The 17530-nt window shown below is 39.5% G+C and overlaps 1 protein-coding gene across 3 annotated transcripts in view; it reads left to right on the top strand.

Moving 5' to 3' along the window:
- The window catches only part of MTOR (mechanistic target of rapamycin kinase), a 68375-nt gene extending 50920 nt beyond the window's left edge, over positions 1 to 17455 (top strand). For all 3 annotated transcript variants that reach the window (XM_075437176.1, XM_075437174.1, XM_075437175.1), the window contains 22 exons: positions 852 to 967; positions 2348 to 2465; positions 3249 to 3455; positions 4090 to 4190; positions 4447 to 4543; positions 5175 to 5273; positions 5863 to 5985; positions 6603 to 6785; positions 7433 to 7567; positions 7850 to 8024; positions 8257 to 8392; positions 9103 to 9250; positions 9965 to 10087; positions 10562 to 10644; positions 12153 to 12225; positions 12808 to 12882; positions 13422 to 13557; positions 13952 to 14017; positions 14725 to 14805; positions 15090 to 15170; positions 15813 to 15918; positions 16474 to 17455. In XM_075437176.1, the coding sequence (XP_075293291.1) occupies positions 852 to 967; positions 2348 to 2465; positions 3249 to 3455; positions 4090 to 4190; positions 4447 to 4543; positions 5175 to 5273; positions 5863 to 5985; positions 6603 to 6785; positions 7433 to 7567; positions 7850 to 8024; positions 8257 to 8392; positions 9103 to 9250; positions 9965 to 10087; positions 10562 to 10644; positions 12153 to 12225; positions 12808 to 12882; positions 13422 to 13557; positions 13952 to 14017; positions 14725 to 14805; positions 15090 to 15170; positions 15813 to 15918; positions 16474 to 16489 (2478 nt within the window). In that variant the 3' untranslated portion in view covers positions 16490 to 17455. The remainder of the gene's footprint in view (positions 1 to 851; positions 968 to 2347; positions 2466 to 3248; positions 3456 to 4089; positions 4191 to 4446; positions 4544 to 5174; positions 5274 to 5862; positions 5986 to 6602; positions 6786 to 7432; positions 7568 to 7849; positions 8025 to 8256; positions 8393 to 9102; positions 9251 to 9964; positions 10088 to 10561; positions 10645 to 12152; positions 12226 to 12807; positions 12883 to 13421; positions 13558 to 13951; positions 14018 to 14724; positions 14806 to 15089; positions 15171 to 15812; positions 15919 to 16473) is intronic.
- Positions 17456 to 17530: the final 75 nt, after the last annotated feature.

Here is a 17530-nt window from a genome sequence, read left to right as displayed (position 1 = left end):
TGCTTTAGCACTACTGCCCTATGTAATCTGCTGTCAAAGGAGCAATGTACATTTGTACTTCTTAAACAACCTTAGGAGAAATCTAGAGTTTAATTTGTTGAAACAACTCAAAGTTTACGTCCCGTGGTGTGTACTGTGAGCCTAGCCAAAGCTGAGGGGTTAGGAGGGAAGATCAGGAAGCCATAAGTTTTCCTTCAGGCATAATTTTCTTAGATTGTTAGTTTTTTTTCAGGCCATAGCATATTATAGACAGGCTTCTCTGGATTTGTAATCCTGCCTATTATGATAGTGACCTGGTCAGATACAGTTTATAAGCTAAGAACATTTGTTTGATTGTTGGAATTGCTGGCCTGTCTTCCATGTGCATGCTCAATTGCAAATGAGACATCTCTATATCATTACTAAAATCTCACTCTGCATGAGCAGTAACAGGACACTCTCTACTGATGAAGTTTTCTTCTTGTACAAGTGACCTTGTCACATTGTCAGAGCTGAGTTCTTGCACATCAGAGAACAACGTTAGCTTATGTTATGGTTGGTCACGCTTTTGACTGTATGTATGTCAAGAAGATGTGCCTAGCATTGGAAGGATGCAGTTATTTGTTCCTCAGTGTAGTGATTCAGTGGCCAGATTTCTGAGACATCAGAAATCTCTCACCTCTTAATTTTATTTGGTGCTACGTATGTAGAGTATAAACTGATTTTAGAGGGATGTAAATGGTTAAAAAGCTTTGAAAGAAAACACAACTATTTTTTGTGTTTGGTGAAAATTTATTTCCACATTATCTTCGTGCCTAGTGAAGTTGTATGTAACCCCTGTGGTCCTTACTGCAACCATCATTCAATTGCAGATTGATGCGTTCCAGCACATGCAGCACTTTGTGCAGACAATGCAGCAGCAAGCGCAGCATGCTATAGCAACTGAGGACCAGCAGCACAAGCAGGAACTCCACAAGCTCATGGCACGGTCAGCACCTGGTCCTTGGACACCCTTACAGCTGTATGGTGAAACTGATGTCTTTCCTGAGGTTGCAGGGTCCATGCAGATGACACATTTCAGACAAGGCCCGTGCTTTGCTTAAAAGGAACAGGGGATTTCTCATTTAGCTGTTAGAGACCTGTTTAGTATTACGTTCCTATCTATCTTACATATTTCAGTAAATGTTATTCTGACACATCAGCATAAACAAGATTGTGTTTGTCACTGGTGGCTGGTTGTATTTTTCCAGCACTGTGGCTCACTGGCAGAAGGCAGAGCTCTCGGCACAGCTCTCAGCCCAGCTATTTCTCTGGTTTTCAGGAGATCCAGTCAGCAGGAGGGAAGCACTTCCCACGTCACTGGCACATCTGTGCTTGGCAGTGTGTGCCCTTAATACAACAGCAGTGCTTTGGGCAATAGGTGCCCAGCATGTGACGGTCTCCTAAAGTATTGTTGCATTAAAAACAGTTTTCCTCTATGGATTTGGGGGTGCCTAATCTGTTGTTTCCAATTCAAAGAAGAAATTGCATAGTGCTTACCATTGAAGGTTGATTTTTTTTTTCAAGGGAGCCATGCACTCAATTTGCTTTTATGAGAACAGGGACTTGATAACACCATCGTCTTATTTTTTTCAGAGTGACTATCATGGAAGACAGATTAGTAATGAGTTGAGCACAATATTTTTCTTGCACAATGCTTTCTGGAAAACTCAAAATATAGAAAGGACAGCTGTGCAACTGTGGTATTTGAAGCCTGCTGAAGGAGCAAAGTATTAAGCTTTGCACAAATCTTCACAGCCCCACCCTGCTGCAGTAAAAATACGTTGTTTTTCCTTTACTCTAGGAGGGGATGACTTAATGGGGTTCTGGCTTGGGAGAAGAGCAGTTGCTCTGTTTCCACTGTTTCTCTGTTGCAGTGTTCTCTCCAGAAGGCTAGTTCATATGGCGATAAGTGTAGCTATCCAGCACATACGCTGTGTGCATTTTATTCATGACGAAGTCTTTTGATGTTACTATTAACTACTTCTTAGGTTTCTTTTATAACTGATGTAAATGAGGAATGAAGTTTGATCCTCACCTTTCCCCCTAAAAATTAAATCATTAACTAGTTAGTTCCACACTTACAAGCAGGATGTAGGTGTTTTGAACCTTGCATGTTAACATGTACGCTCCCAGTCTGCAGAAGGGGGTTTACCACATGAAATATCTTTCAGAGTTCAGATAAGAAGTCTGCCTCTTAATCCAGCAGGCTTCATTTTCATTCTAGGTTCTGAGTGAATAATCCCTTTGCTTAAGAAGTCTGCCTCTTAATCCAGCAGGCTTCATTTTCATTCTAGGTTCTGAGTGAATAATCCCTTTGCTTAACCAGGTGTTTCCTGAAACTGGGTGAGTGGCAGCTGAACCTACAAGGCATCAATGAGAGCACCATCCCCAAAGTCCTGCAATACTACAGTGCTGCAACAGAGCATGATCGCAACTGGTACAAGGTCAGTAAGGAAAAGCGTTCCAGGCACCATTGCATAGAGAGATCAGTAAACTTGATCACACCCCATGCTACTGGAAAGGAAGATGTTTGTGGGAAGAGCTCCTATAACTATCTGCCTTGTTACTGTGAGTAGGATTAAAAAAAAAAGAGAGAGAGAAAGCAGCAACCATCAGATTCTTGTTTAGAGTTGTATCTGGCTGGTAAAACTAGGCCACAATTCAGTTTCTATTCTTGCTTTTGGCACTTTCTCTCCTGTCAGTTAACAGTGAAGGAGAAAGGATAATCTAAATGGAAAAAATCTAACTTATTCACATTCAGTATACTTGAACTAGGAAAGTAGCCTTGTTGCTAACTCCAAAAAGAGCCTTTGATTTCAGGGTTGTGAAATTTTAATCAATATTTGGTGCCAGATCTTCTCTGGGGCACACATCTCCTGTATTCCTTCCCGTTATACCTCCCCTATTCCTAACATATTGATCTTAATTTTAAACTTTGAAAAATTGAGGTGTATGTGAATGGAATGTGATTTAATTTTTGCGACAGAGCTACTTTGTCTTAATATCCAACAGGGAGCTCCTGGCCCAGAACTCACCATGATGTTATTTAAGATAAGATAGTTAAAACTACAAGCGATTAGAGAAAGCAAAGCTTTTTGTTGTCTGCAAGGTATTGCTTACTAGTCTGTGGACTCAGAAATGTTGGATTATTATCTCTAATAATTCGAAAGTACAAGTTGCAGAAAGTATTCATCTTCCTCCTGACTTTCGTTCTCTCCTGTTGACAGGCCTGGCATGCCTGGGCAGTGATGAACTTTGAAGCAGTGCTTCACTACAAACATCAAAACCAGGCCAGAGATGAGAAAAAGAAACTACGTCATGCCAGTGGAGCCAGCATCACCAGTGCTAACACTGAGGGCAGCAATAGTGAGAGTGATGCAGAGAGCGCAGAGAACAGTCCCATCCCATCTCCAGTGCAGAAAAAAGTCACTGAGGTACCATTCTGCCCTATTTGTGTTGAGAGGTTGGTGCTTTATTGCTTAGACTCAGGAAAATGTTATGGCAGGGAACAAACTACTATGCATCCCTGGCTTGTGGAAGCTGTCTGTATATGTATGTATATATTTGTATATACTCAGAGCTTACAGCAAAAGTGAGGAAGTTCAGGTTAACTCAGTCTTAAGGGAAGAGGACTAAGTTAATGCAAACGATTGCAAGCTAGCTGTGAACTAAAGCAAAGGCGTGGGTGGCCATCATAGGTGACACAATGTGCATGAACAAGTTCTGCTGCTTAACCCTGCATTGAAAAACTGAGGAATCTTTTATTTATCAGTTATAGTAGGGCTGTAGTTTTTAGGCTGCTTTGCTGTCCATAGTTTTGTCAACGAACTGAAATATAAAAACACTTCACAGTATGTTCTCTGCAAGACTGAAAGACCAGCGTGTAGTCAAGCAAAACATAAATTTCAGGAGCAACATGTCCTGTGAAGAGTATGAGCAGAAGTTAACTATAATGTGGATTAGGCCTATGTTTCCATGTATTTTTTCCTCTTTCCCCTTGATGAGTTTAAGCTTTGTGTGGACTGATGGGCTTGTGTAGAACTAATGCAGCCATTTTCATTCCAAAAGGATTTATCCAAGACCCTGTTGATGTACACAGTCCCTGCTGTCCAGGGTTTCTTCCGATCCATATCTCTGTCTCGAGGAAACAACCTACAAGACACTCTAAGGTATATAATAAATCCCCTATTAAATGGAATCCAGCTGATAAGGGCACATAGTTTAAGTGGAACCTGTTTCTGGTTTTTTTTCTTATGGTTAAACTAAGTGAATGTTGCGGTCCAAGCTAATTTGTTAGGTGGATTAGCCCTTATCCTACTGTCTGTAGGTTCTGGGAAGAAGAGCCACTTGTAAATGGTTCGGAAGGTGTTTGGCTGGGATGGGGTTTTTTGTTTCATTGCTAATGAATGTATTTCTCTTTTTAAGAGTCCTTACTCTGTGGTTTGACTATGGTCACTGGCCTGATGTGAATGAGGCTTTGGTAGAAGGAGTCAAGGCAATCCAAATAGACACTTGGCTGCAGGTAAGGAACACAAAGGGCTAAGACAAATCTCAGTGCTAAGGGGATTTGTTACACGATACCCACGATGATCCTTTGCTAAACAATCCTGTGTAGGTGAGTGGTGAGAGCAGTGTGCAGTACAACTTGTAACTGATTTAACAGTCATCTTGAGCAGAGACATGAGAAGCATTCTTGCATGCATTTCTGTATTTATATGCAGATTAGTGCATATGAATGAGAAATAATGAAAATTTTAAAATTGAGTATGACACATTTTCAGTGGTGATCAAGTATAAAACACCACTGTGCTGCTTGAATGTAATTCAGATAGTCTATTCAGGATAGCTTTGTAGAATGACTCTTGTAAATAAATTACAAAAGGCTTTATTTCTTATCTGAGCATTACACTTCAAGACACATCTTACTCTTTCTATAAGAGGATCCTGTACTAGTTTTGCTCAGAACACATGTGATCTCACTGAGCTGTTCTGTGTTTCTGACACTGGAACTTTGTGTTATCTTCTGACCATCTCAAAAATAAGTGGTGGGCCTCTGTCTCCATTAGAGACTGTGAGGTCTCTAGCAAAAGACAGCTTGTGAACTAAACACGTGAGATGACAGGAATGTTTATTTTACTTATCCTTACTACTAGGTTATTCCTCAGCTCATTGCAAGAATTGATACCCCTCGACCATTAGTAGGACGGCTCATTCATCAGCTCCTCACAGATATTGGACGGTACCATCCCCAGGTAAGCTGTGGCTCAGAGGAGCAATTTCCATAGACTGATAGCTGGTTAAGGCATTTCCTATGTTCTGTTTCACCTAGTCTAGACGCCTGCCCTGGAAGTCACAGCAAGTGAGGATAGTGAGGATGGGGACTATTTCTGCTGCTGCTTCTTTCACCTCAGCACTGTTCACATAAAAATGGAAAGAAGAGGTGGATGAGCCATGCAGCAGGCGAAGTTTTTGCCATCTAATAGGATACTGGGCAGTGCAAATCACCTTCTTAAATCTCATTAAGTGACTACTGAGAGTCTGCCTCACAGACTTTTTACCAGAATTTCTTCCTACCATTTGGAAAATGCTAAAACCAGGGGTTTTGTTCTTCCAGTTTGATACAGGCTCTCAAAGTCATTCTGCTACTCAGTGAGTTAGTGTCTTGTACGCTTCTCAGATTGGAAGACTTTGAATAGCAAATTCCTACCACCTCTTTCCAGAAGCAAGCTTGCTTTCTCTTGTCTAGCCCTAAGGCTGCTATTTAGTAATGCTTTGCTAATCCTTCCATTTATGTAGCTGTTTTGTGTGGTTCTAAAATACGATTGGTGATGTCGCTTGTAGGCTTTGATCTATCCTTTGACTGTGGCCTCTAAGTCTACAACCACTGCTCGCCACAATGCTGCGAATAAGATCTTGAAAAATATGTGTGAGCACAGTAACACTCTGGTGCAGCAGGCAATGATGGTGAGTACTTAGCGTACCATAAAGTGTATTCTGCTTCAGGAATGGATGTACCACAGGTATAGTATCACAAAATTAATACTCATTCTTAATTTTGTTGAAGTACAATTCATTTAGGTTTTTTGCATTTGGAAGAAGTTACAGTATTAGTACAACTTCAAGAGAATGCTTTAATTTAAAAAGGACCATAACATTCAAACACTGAGTTCTTGTGTCTTCTTATGAATAAATTTAGAGATGAAATAGTTGAAGAATCATTGTTCCATGGAGAGATATTTTTGCTTAATGAAAAGTGGAAACAAAACTTACCGAGCATAGCATGGAAAGAGTAATTTAATTCATTTGCTAAAGATGTTTATGAATAAATGAAAAACAATGCTTTCGGGCAAAGCTACACAGATATATAGAAAATTTCAAAGGCAACAAATGAGGTGAGAAAAGCCTGATCAGCTTCTTGCAGAAAGAAGTGTAACAGCATTGTGGGAGTTCTTGTGGCTCCCTCTAGCTGCCATCAACAAATATTTCATAATCATTAGAGAAGAAAGTTTTGCATGTGTAACTCATTGTACAGTCATAGCATTTTTCTTTAAGCATTTAATCTTTTTCCTGTTCTAAAACAGGTGAGTGAAGAGCTAATCCGTGTAGCCATCCTATGGCATGAGATGTGGCATGAAGGGTTGGAAGAAGCATCTCGTCTATACTTTGGAGAAAGGAATGTGAAGGGAATGTTTGAGGTGCTGGAACCACTTCATGCAATGATGGAGCGTGGGCCTCAGACTTTAAAAGAGACGTCCTTCAATCAGGTATGAGCAAATGGCCAGGAGCATAATCTTCTGCATGCCCTGAAAAACAGACAGGACAGCCACTTGCCCCAGAAGTGTTACAAGGACCTTTGCAATCTAACACAAAGAGTAAATCTCTTGGGGCTCATTACGTTTGTTGCAGACTTCCTTATTGACATTTATCTTCAGATCTGCATCGCTTTTGGTGACTACAGTACTAACAGGGGCCATGGTAGTACAGGTTGCCCAGGCGTCTTATATTGGCTGGGTGTCTGATAGGGTCTGGAAAACATACAACTACTCTGCAGTGAGTTGTTCTAACGCCAGTCTGCTTTGCTTCACAGTAACCACTAGCACAGATAGTAGAGATGACCTGTCTCAAGTCAGAAAAAGGAATTAATTTGAGCTTGTGAGCCTACTGTTAAAGGGTGATTCTGTTCATTCTGTTGCTTCCTATCTTGAAATCTATTTGTGAGCAACATTGTCTAATAAACTCAGTGCATGTCTCGGATCCTGGGATTTCTGGATCTTCTGATAAGCTATAAAAATACAAGATGAAGTGTTTGTAATGCACTTTGATGCTCTTTGTAGGTATTAAGTGGTCTCCACCTGTTCCACTATAGTCCGTAGAAATATTTTTCTTGTGTTGTTTTTCGCTTCCTCCCTAGGCCTACGGCAGAGATCTAATGGAAGCTCAGGAATGGTGCAGGAAGTACATGAAATCGGGAAATGTCAAAGATCTGACTCAGGCTTGGGATCTCTATTACCATGTGTTCCGGCGTATCTCAAAGCAGCTGCCTCAGGTAGGTGGAGAGGTATGGTTCTGTTGTGAGTCTTACAGTGCAAGTTGTCAATACCAATCTGTTTCATGTTTTCTGGTTATTCAGAACAATCAAATTCAGTATTCTGGAAATACCTGCATGTGATTTGCTGCAAATTTGCTGCTTATGCAGCACTTCCTGCAAGCATCTGACATATTTGACTGACTGAATTGTTATAGGTCCCTCAACAGCATGAACTGTTCAGATGTTTCAGTGAGATTTAACTGAAATTCTAGGGGATTGTATTTCTTTTCTTTTTGGTAGCTCACTTCTTTGGAACTGCAGTACGTGTCACCAAAACTCTTAATGTGCCGGGATCTGGAATTGGCAGTGCCAGGAACGTACGATCCCAACCAGCCCATCATACGCATTCAGTCCATTGCACCTTCATTGCAGGTGATCACCTCCAAGCAGCGGCCCAGGAAGTTAACATTAATGGGTAAGAAAAAGCTGTTTTCACTTAGTTATTCTACTATTTAATCAGTCATTGCTTTTAGGTCAAACTGCATATGTACCAGGCAAAACCTCTCCAACAATTCTTTTCAAGTGAAGTATTTCTTAGTGGTCTGCTCAGTCTGACTGCCACACTTTCCAGTGCTTGGGTGCACATGTATTTACTCTTGTCTGTTTGTTCAGCAAGAGTAAACTTTTGTGTATTAATTCTTTCACAGGAAGCAATGGGCATGAGTTCGTATTCCTTCTAAAAGGTCATGAAGACCTTCGCCAAGATGAAAGAGTGATGCAGCTTTTTGGGTTGGTCAACACTCTGCTGGCAAATGACCCAACTTCTCTTCGTAAAAACCTCAGGTACGTGTTGTGGATAATCACGGGACGTGCTTACGCACAGGTGACACCCTGCGTAGGTGCAGTTTCCAAGTAACCCTTGGCACAGCCAGCTGGTTTGTGAGGAAATGGTGAATATTTGAACTAAGTTAATCTAAAAAAAAGAGAGAGAGAGAGAGAGAGAAAGAAGAAACAAAATAACATTAATAGAATTCAGACTTGGAGGAAATGTATCCCGAGGGGTTTGTTTTTTATTTAATTGACGTCCTATCTCATAAATAGTTACAGTCTTTGAGGCAACCCCTATTCCAAGATAGGGGAGCAGCTTGAGCGCTGCTTTAGGAGCCTGAGAACAGGGTTTTTGTCAAGGATTTTTTATTACAGTCACTAAATAACTTGGTGAATAGTCACTGACTGCAATTATGTACAGTGTCTTTCAAGCATTAACATATCAAATGTCATGTGCAAATAATAGATCATCATGGGTGACATAACACATGCCTTCTCAAAGCAATCTTTCAGTGAAAATCATGTAAGCTTTGAGAATGTCTGTAGATTGCCTGGCACCAATCAGTTTCAGGTCTGTTTGAAAAGAAGCAAAGCAGCGCAACTACTGAAGAGACAATTTGGATCAGAATCAGATCTAGTAGCAGTTGTTTGAAGCATCTTTAAATGTAACGATTCACAACGCAAAACAATTTGAGCACTGATTCTCCATTTTTCTTTTCCTGTAGCATCCAGAGATATGCTGTTATTCCACTGTCGACGAATTCAGGCTTGATTGGTTGGGTCCCTCACTGTGACACGCTGCATGCACTCATCCGGGACTACAGAGAGAAGAAAAAGATCCTGCTCAACATTGAACATCGCATCATGCTGAGGGTAAAGGGCAAAGCTGGGAGGGTTTTCAGTACATTCTTTTAGGACTCCAGTGTCTTAACGAAGAATAATGGTGGGCAGCTTGTTCTTCCTTTACCTGTTTTCTGGTTGTTATTGGTACCAGTAATAAATGCAAAAATATCAGATAAGAGTTATAAAATGCTACCAAGAGGTAAAATTAGCCATACATTTATTTGCTTCTCCTTACCTGTTTTAGCAGTGACCACAAGTTATTACCATCTGGTGACTAAAATGTGTTTGGAATTTTGCGTAACTATCATGTGCCTTATACAAGGTGCCATGCTGCTGGCATTTACAAACATTTTGTCTGAGCAACAGGGCCAAAATTAGACAGACTGGAGAACCTGAATATTACTAGAAAAATAGGGTTTGCCTGCCAAAAAGGAAAGCATGTGCCAACCCAGAAGACTTATTTGGATAAAGTTTTTTGAAATGTTTTTAGCTTTGTAGTATTTTAATTAAATATGGCTATAGACTACTTTGTGGCTGCTAAATCATTTGCTATCCCATTTAAAATGAATTCTTCACTCTTTAGTGGTCATCTCGCTGTGTTTGGGGACATAGTGGTTAGTCTACAAATAATTTCAATATAAACTTGATAAGAAATTATTTGTGATTACCATGTTTCTCGTAGTACAACTAGGGATTACTGGAGGCAGCTTTTTTAAGTTGCGGAGTGTCACTTCTCAATTATAGATGGCTCCAGATTATGACCACCTGACTCTGATGCAGAAAGTAGAAGTATTTGAACATGCTGTCAATAATACAGCTGGTGATGACCTTGCCAAACTGCTGTGGTTGAAAAGTCCAAGCTCGGAGGTGAGTTCAGCACATGTAATGGCTTGTTTTTGGCAATCAGCATCACGTGGAATTACCTTCCCTGCAGAATGAGCGAGAGGTGACATTTATTCATCATAAACTCCAGATGAATCGCTGCAGAACATGTATCCACACATGTGTATCCCCTCACAAGAGGCCTTACAAGGCTCAGATCACAATGGCTGCCAGAGTGCAGTCTGCAGCCCAAAACTGGAGACTACATATACTACGTAGGCTACGTATACTGAGGGGAGAGAAAAGCAGGAGCCTCAGAATATATTCTCTTAATGGCTTAGACATCTAATTCAAGGCCACAGGATGTCTGAACTCCCTCAGGCAATGGTGTGTATTGAACCTAAGCATATCACAGTTTCCCTTTGTGCAAAATGCAAGTAGTTAATGTATAAATTAAAATATAAGCTGAAGCATGAAGCATGCCTGCCTGACTTGTTCCATTTTGTCTCCACTTGTAAGGTGTGGTTTGACAGAAGGACAAACTACACTCGTTCACTAGCTGTGATGTCAATGGTTGGATACATTTTGGGCCTTGGGGACAGGTAAGTGAAACTGTGAAGGTTGCTTTTAAATAAAAGCACCTACTCTGTATGCTATCAATTGATTCTTTGGATCTGTTTTTATGATAGCATCTTTTATTGTGGTTATTGTTGAGTTATAACGATACCATCTTTCAGGACCTAATTGTGCTGCCATTATTTTCAGCACTGCAGACATGAGATGTAGGGTTTGTGTATCTTGAGTGCAAATAAGAATTTCTTCCATTTTGAGAGGAGTCTAGGCAGAATTACATCAAGGACCACAAGTTCTAATTTTGTCCTTTCCTTTCAGTCACAGGATGGGAAATATTTCTCCACCTGTTCTATATAACAGAAATCTTGTTGACACCAGTCTGTGTGCTTGTGTGTGCTTCATGCATATGAGATGGCAAATTTTTTTGTACAGCGTGTTAGGACTGTACACATACATCCAGCTTTTTGGGGAGGAAAGAAGCACCATGATAAAGCATCAGGTTTTCTTCCCTGAAGTAGCAAAAAGAAATCGAAAAAGTATTTAGTGGCAGAGGTCTTCTGATTCTCCCTCCAAATCGGTTCAGTAACCCTGCTTATTTTGCATAGTTTTTTTGCCTGGTGGATATTTGTTTTGTGAAGCAGGAACCTCTAGTGCTATGTATGTTCACAGCAGTTGTTAGACACACACATGAAGTCCCCATAAATACTCCCTAAAGACTGCTCTAGACTTAAAACAGATGAAAGTTAATGTTGATTTAACTATTACTTAACATGGTGCTTTTTTTGATCTACGATGCAGACATGTTCTGGAGGGAAGTATGTACAATCCAAATGGATTGGGCAGATAATGAAAAAAAAAAAAGAATAAATATTTTCTTTTAGTATATGGCTTACTGTCAAAAGGGGACATCATAATTCCAAAATACTTTAGAAGACAATGTATTTTAGATTTAAGGTCTGTAATGTGAAACCAGCTAAACTTTCAAATGTTTTCATAACAAATGCTTTTATTCCTGAACTTAAAGGTCTTTATAATTAAATTATAAACGTTTGAAAATTGAATTAAAACGAAATTGGAACAAGTCAGCATGAATAGCAGCATCGTGGTTTTCCTAGGCTGGATAGATTCTCTTCTCTGGTGATAATCCAATTTGCATTACTTCATTTGTAGCAGAATTCATTACATTATACTGAAAAAAATGAAAAAGCTTAAGACAAACAGAAGAATTTTTCTTAACTGAAAAATAAATGTTCATATCCAAGAAATGTACTGATGGCTCTGGTCCAATAGGTTGTTTATCTTCCAAGGTGAGAAGATCTCTAACTCCTGAGAGGTAATTACAAAAATAGTGTGATAGATACACTGTCAGGAAAGCTATTCTGTTCATCCTGAGATTGAAGATCTCAGACAAGCAAGCTGTCACTGGCTTTTCTTGTTCATGAAGATAAATACCATTTCAGAGTGGAGCTGCTGTGATTTACTTTGGGTTTTTATAATGGTCTGTCACCCTGTTTTTTCTCCTACTCCTTCATCAAAGACACCCCTCCAATCTGATGTTAGACAGACTGAGTGGAAAGATCCTGCATATCGACTTTGGGGACTGTTTTGAGGTAAATCTTCATATTTGGGTGTTACATTTTCTGTAATATTTCACATTTTCAGGTGGAAAGGCAATGAATGTGTAAGCCAGGACAAACTGACCTTGGAGTGTGATCCTGGGCAAGTCCTTTGGCTCTCTCTTAGGCTTCACTTTGCCTACAGGCAAAAAGAAAATAATAGATGCTTTAGCTTGGAGGCATGTCTTGGGGATTAGCTGACTACTAGAACAAGCGAAGAAATGTTAACATCACTTTTCCATAAGATTTATTGGAGCAATTTCAGCTGCTGATAGGCAGCCTGTGTTACTTGATACTAGCAGCTAGGCACATGCTTGAGTTTTGCCTCTGTCAAGTTAATTAACTAGCTTCTTGCAAAAATTTGTGGAAACTGAGGAACATAAAGCTGGGACTTCATTTGCTATTTGGATTACAACCTTCAAGATTGCTAAAAAAAAAAACCAAAACAACAAGAACAACAAAAACCCCCCACAAAAAACAAACAAACAAAAAACCACCAAAAAACAACCCAATACTTATTGACTTTTAAATAATGGTAGCTATTAGTGTACTAATTCTCCATCATCATGTGTTTAGGTTGCAATGACAAGAGAAAAGTTCCCTGAGAAGATTCCATTTAGGTTAACAAGGATGCTGACAAATGCTATGGAGGTAAGCATCCCCTCTTTAATATGAAGGGGATTGTTCCTAGAGAAAATGGCATCCATTTCACAGTTTTCCCTGTATTTTCTGTTGTGGCTAAACCTCTCCACTCCTTAAGGACCAGAGCTGTTAATATTTCAACTGCATTTTCTGTAAGTTAAAATCTCCTGTGATATTTACAATATGTTAAAGTGGAAAGCAACCTTTTAATTGATGCAAAAAACCCCCCTGAAATTCCTCCAATTTCTTAGGCCTTCCTTAGTTTCCTCATTTCAAATAGCTGTTTGCATCAACCAGATGCAGACGATGGCATGGTGCTTCACAAAGATCATCTTAATGGTAGAAGAGAGCTTCTTAGTTTGTAACGAACATGTATCTTGTTCGTTGGACTTGATGATCTTGGAGGTCTTTTCCAACCTTAATAATTCTATGAAAGCATAGTGAATTCCAGTTCAAAGCACAAGTCACTTCCTTCTCCTTGAATGTTAGAGTTGGAGTTGCATAGCGAACGAAACAGCATGGTTGATTGGCTTCTTTCTGTTCTGAAGGTGACAGGTCTTGATGGCAATTACAGAATTACCTGTCACACAGTGATGGAAGTCCTGCGGGAACATAAGGACAGTGTCATGGCTGTGCTTGAAGCCTTCGTGTATGATCCATTATTGAATTGGCGGCTGATGGACAGTAAGTGATTCTGATAAAACAGTGACAGCAAGAGAGTAATTAGTTGGATTTCGTATAAGAAATCCAGAAGCCTGAAATCCAGTGTCTGTTTGAAGACAGTCTGAAATTGTTGGTTAGCACGTGCTGTTTTTGTGCACACACGGTTTTAGGGATTGTAATGTGAAGTTACCACGGTGATTAAAACCGTTTTGCCTATAGACACAGAACTAAGCTACAAGCAAAATTATTTGCGTTGTTTTTGTATTAGTTGTCATCATGAGATTGAAAGCTGTTTTCAGGTGACATAAAATCCGGAGAAGGAGAAAGGCAGTCAAATCTGTATTGTTTGTGGACAAATTTGCTATGAAACACTGAAACTCCAGTTCATACTTTTCAACTTCATATTTTCTTGCAGCAAATACAAAGGGCAATAAGCGCTCACGAACAAGAACAGACTCCTACTCAGCTAGTCAGTCAGTAGGTGAGTAGAAAAGATGGTGTATGTGTGAAATGTTTGGAGCAGGTTTGTTTAGCAGTGCACAAGATGGGTAAATATTTTCAGTCCTCAAAAGTAGACAGATAAACAACTGATTATCACAGCTTTAGGACTGAATTGGTGAGTTCAGTACTTTGGCTCAGAAAGCCAATGCTCCTTAACAGTTACATTAACACCCTTCTGGAGCACATGTGAACTGATGCAATCCAAGGTATAACTGACGTGTGATAGTTAGTTACCTAGCCACCAAATATTGGTGTGCAAAACCTGGCAGGTAGTCATCTGACTGAAGGTTGAGAGCTTTGCATTGAATCTTAGCAGTTGTTTGCTATTGGACCGCAGAATAGGGACAGTGGTTCATATGGAGAGCTCTACAAATAAACATGCCTATTTGACTGTAATTTTAGATTAATTTTACATCATTTCAAAATATCTTTCAATTTCACTTCTATACAAAATGTTCCTACGAGTTGGATCAGGCCTTTCAGTATGTTAGCAGAGGAAAGATAATGTTTGTTCCTGTGATATGCTTCTATTAGTGACAGAGATGTATGGTACACTTGGTCATGGACAAGTATGCTTTTCATATGAGCTGATTAACAGTTTTGTCAATGTTTCCAGAAGAATATTACTTTAGTTGCTTTTCAGCTTCATATTTATGCGTTTATGTTTTCATGGGGTTTTTTTAATAGAAATGTTGGACAGTGTGGAATTAGGTGAGACAGCCCATAAGAAAACTGGGACCACAGTGCCTGAATCCATCCATTCCTTCAGTAAGTTTCATTGTTTGTTACTATATTGATGCAGAAATTGTTCCTAGGTCCGGAAATTTCATTGTGATCCAGATGCAATTATGTGCGATACAGATACAGTTCCTCATCATCTGTGTTCTTAGCTCCAAAAAAAAAAAAAAGGGTCAGAAAATTGACTTGTATCTGGGTTTTTTTGTTTTCAAAATGGTATTTGTGGTGTTTGGGGAGGGCAGATGTAACAGCAGTATAAGTGTTTTCATTGTTCAGATGAATTCCTAATTCTCTTTCCTACTTCTGTCTTTTAGTAGGAGATGGTCTAGTGAAGCCAGAAGCTCTAAATAAGAAGGCAATTCAAATCATCAACAGGGTTCGAGATAAGCTCACTGGTGAGCATGTTTTTGTATGAGATAAAATCTGATCAGATGGATCAGCACTACTTTTAGTGTTTGTATTTTGTGTTAATCCTTGAATTTAACATATTCTAGTTACGTGGACGGTGTCATTTTCCTGTTTTTGTCAAACCCTGAAGTACTGGTGTCTGTATGTAGATACAAATGGGCCTGATTTGAAAACTACAGAGGTGATTGTAACTAAACAGACTTCATATTTTGCATGTCTTAGCTTGTCAGTGGAAGCTGAATTTCTACTGTCCTGTCTTTATAGTTTGAAGCATTTAGTTGTGAAATTTTATATTCTTTATAAGAAACTACCCCCCACATGCCAAATAATGTACTTGAAGGGATTAGGACCAGGATTCCAGCTACTGGAAAGTTACCTGTTGTTGGAGAACATTGTTTTTTATCCATTATTTGGAGAAGATAAAAGGAAGAAACCACAATAATAGGGAAAAGAGAGTTCTGAGCTCTGTGTGCTTTTAGAGGTTCTCCACAACTGGAAAACTTTGTTTTGTATACTGTAAGGGAAGGTTAGTTAAAGTCCTATCAGTCCTTAACTTGCCACCCAGAAGCAAGTTATGTTATATGATTTGTGACTTCCATTTATGTTGGTTTTATCCTTTAATTCCAAAGGTCGAGACTTCTCTCATGATGAAACTCTTGATGTACCCACGCAAGTAGAATTGCTCATTAAGCAAGCTACTTCTCATGAGAATCTGTGCCAGTGCTACATTGGATGGTGAGTTGGTCATTCAGCTAACCTTGCAAAGTTATTCTCTGAATAATCTGAGCAGAGAACGGCTAAGGAAAATGTCACTTGCATGGTTAGTTATATGTAGGAGCCTTACCACATGTTGAATCTGCACTGGTAAATTTTCGCAAGCCTGTGACAGCGATCCCATAGACAGTCCTCTGCAAGTAAGTTGTTGTTTTAAGTGGCGACAGGGATTTTAAAACATGTCAACTGCAAACAGCCACAACATTTGAAGTGTTTGAAAGATGGTGTGTGGTGGTCACTGATTTCAGTTACAGTGGAGAACCACAGGTTCTAAAGTAAACAAAGACAATTTACTGTCATTTTGAGAGTTAGTCAACATTGGACTATGCTGAAGGAAATTAGATCTTTTCAGCATTTTTAAACATTAGTTGGCTGGTAAGAAGCATGGGGATCACCTGCCAACTTTTCCTGTACTAGAATGGTGCCTAGTTAGTATGGAATCTCAGTCCTTCTCAATGTTGCCTTTGTGAAACTATATGCCAGTCAGCATTACTACAGTATCTTTGTTTTCTTTAGGTGTCCTTTCTGGTAACAGAAGATTCCAAAATATCCACAGCCTTTTATTCTGGAGGCTTTTGCACTCCAAACTTGCTCTTCTACAAACACAAACTGAACCTTGGACTGAAATACAGCCTTTGTCAAATATTTTGAAATGTAAATGAAAAGAGTTATTGTATATTAAAAGTTGGTTTTAGCCAATGTATAGCTGCTGTTGGAAAAACACAACCTGTCTGAAACACAACACTTGGTTTGGGTTTCCAGGACAGTGAAGACTGATTGTACCACAGAGGTCTATGGTTCCACTTGGTCTTTGAGGAACTGGTGATCCATTGAAAATAACTATATACGGGTTTTGACTGACTTTGCAATGTAACTAGGTCACTTGCAGATTAATTATTGCCCTGGTCAGTCCTGTTGGTGTGGCTGCAGTGAGCCCAATGCGTTGGTGCGGGAGGCTTTGTTTAGATTTGGGGGTGAGGATAACGGGAAAGAGAGAAGCAGAATTTTACCGTTGTTTCATCCTGTTACCTTGTTTTCAAACTCAATTCTTGCCCCAAAATTGGAAACTGTATATCCGCTCATTACACTAGTGTAGGAGTCGCGTTTCAGACTAGATCAGGATATCGGAGCAGGTCCAAGAATTGAAGACTGTGAGCTGGGCAAAGTAGGTGCCTCTAAGCAGATTGATTGGTGGCAAACTGGATGCAGGGCACAAATGAAATACCACTTGGGAGCTTCCCGCAGTGTCTGGATTAAAAAGCAGTATTGGGAAATAACTAGGGAAAGATAGTATTTGGCACAGGAGGCAGACGTGGGGAGAACTGGTCATAACTTGAAACAGAAAATAATGGTTATTAAACATGAGGGTGAAGATAAAGTTATGATTTGTGAATTAAACATATTAAAAACAATGCACAAAATACAACAGAGTAGCCATGTTTAGATGCCATGTTGTATTTGAATATTTTTGTGCCAATAAATTACACCAAAATGTAAACATTTGGACTGTGTTCTTGTTTATTCCTAAGTACTTCTTAGGAAGAGACAGGGAAGCAGATTAAGATTTAAAAAA

This window comes from Opisthocomus hoazin, chromosome 16 (assembly GCF_030867145.1).
Source record: "Opisthocomus hoazin isolate bOpiHoa1 chromosome 16, bOpiHoa1.hap1, whole genome shotgun sequence".
NCBI lineage: Eukaryota > Metazoa > Chordata > Aves > Opisthocomiformes > Opisthocomidae > Opisthocomus > Opisthocomus hoazin.
Note: the sequence above shows the minus strand (reverse complement) of the source record. Positions and strands in the feature narration are given on the sequence as shown.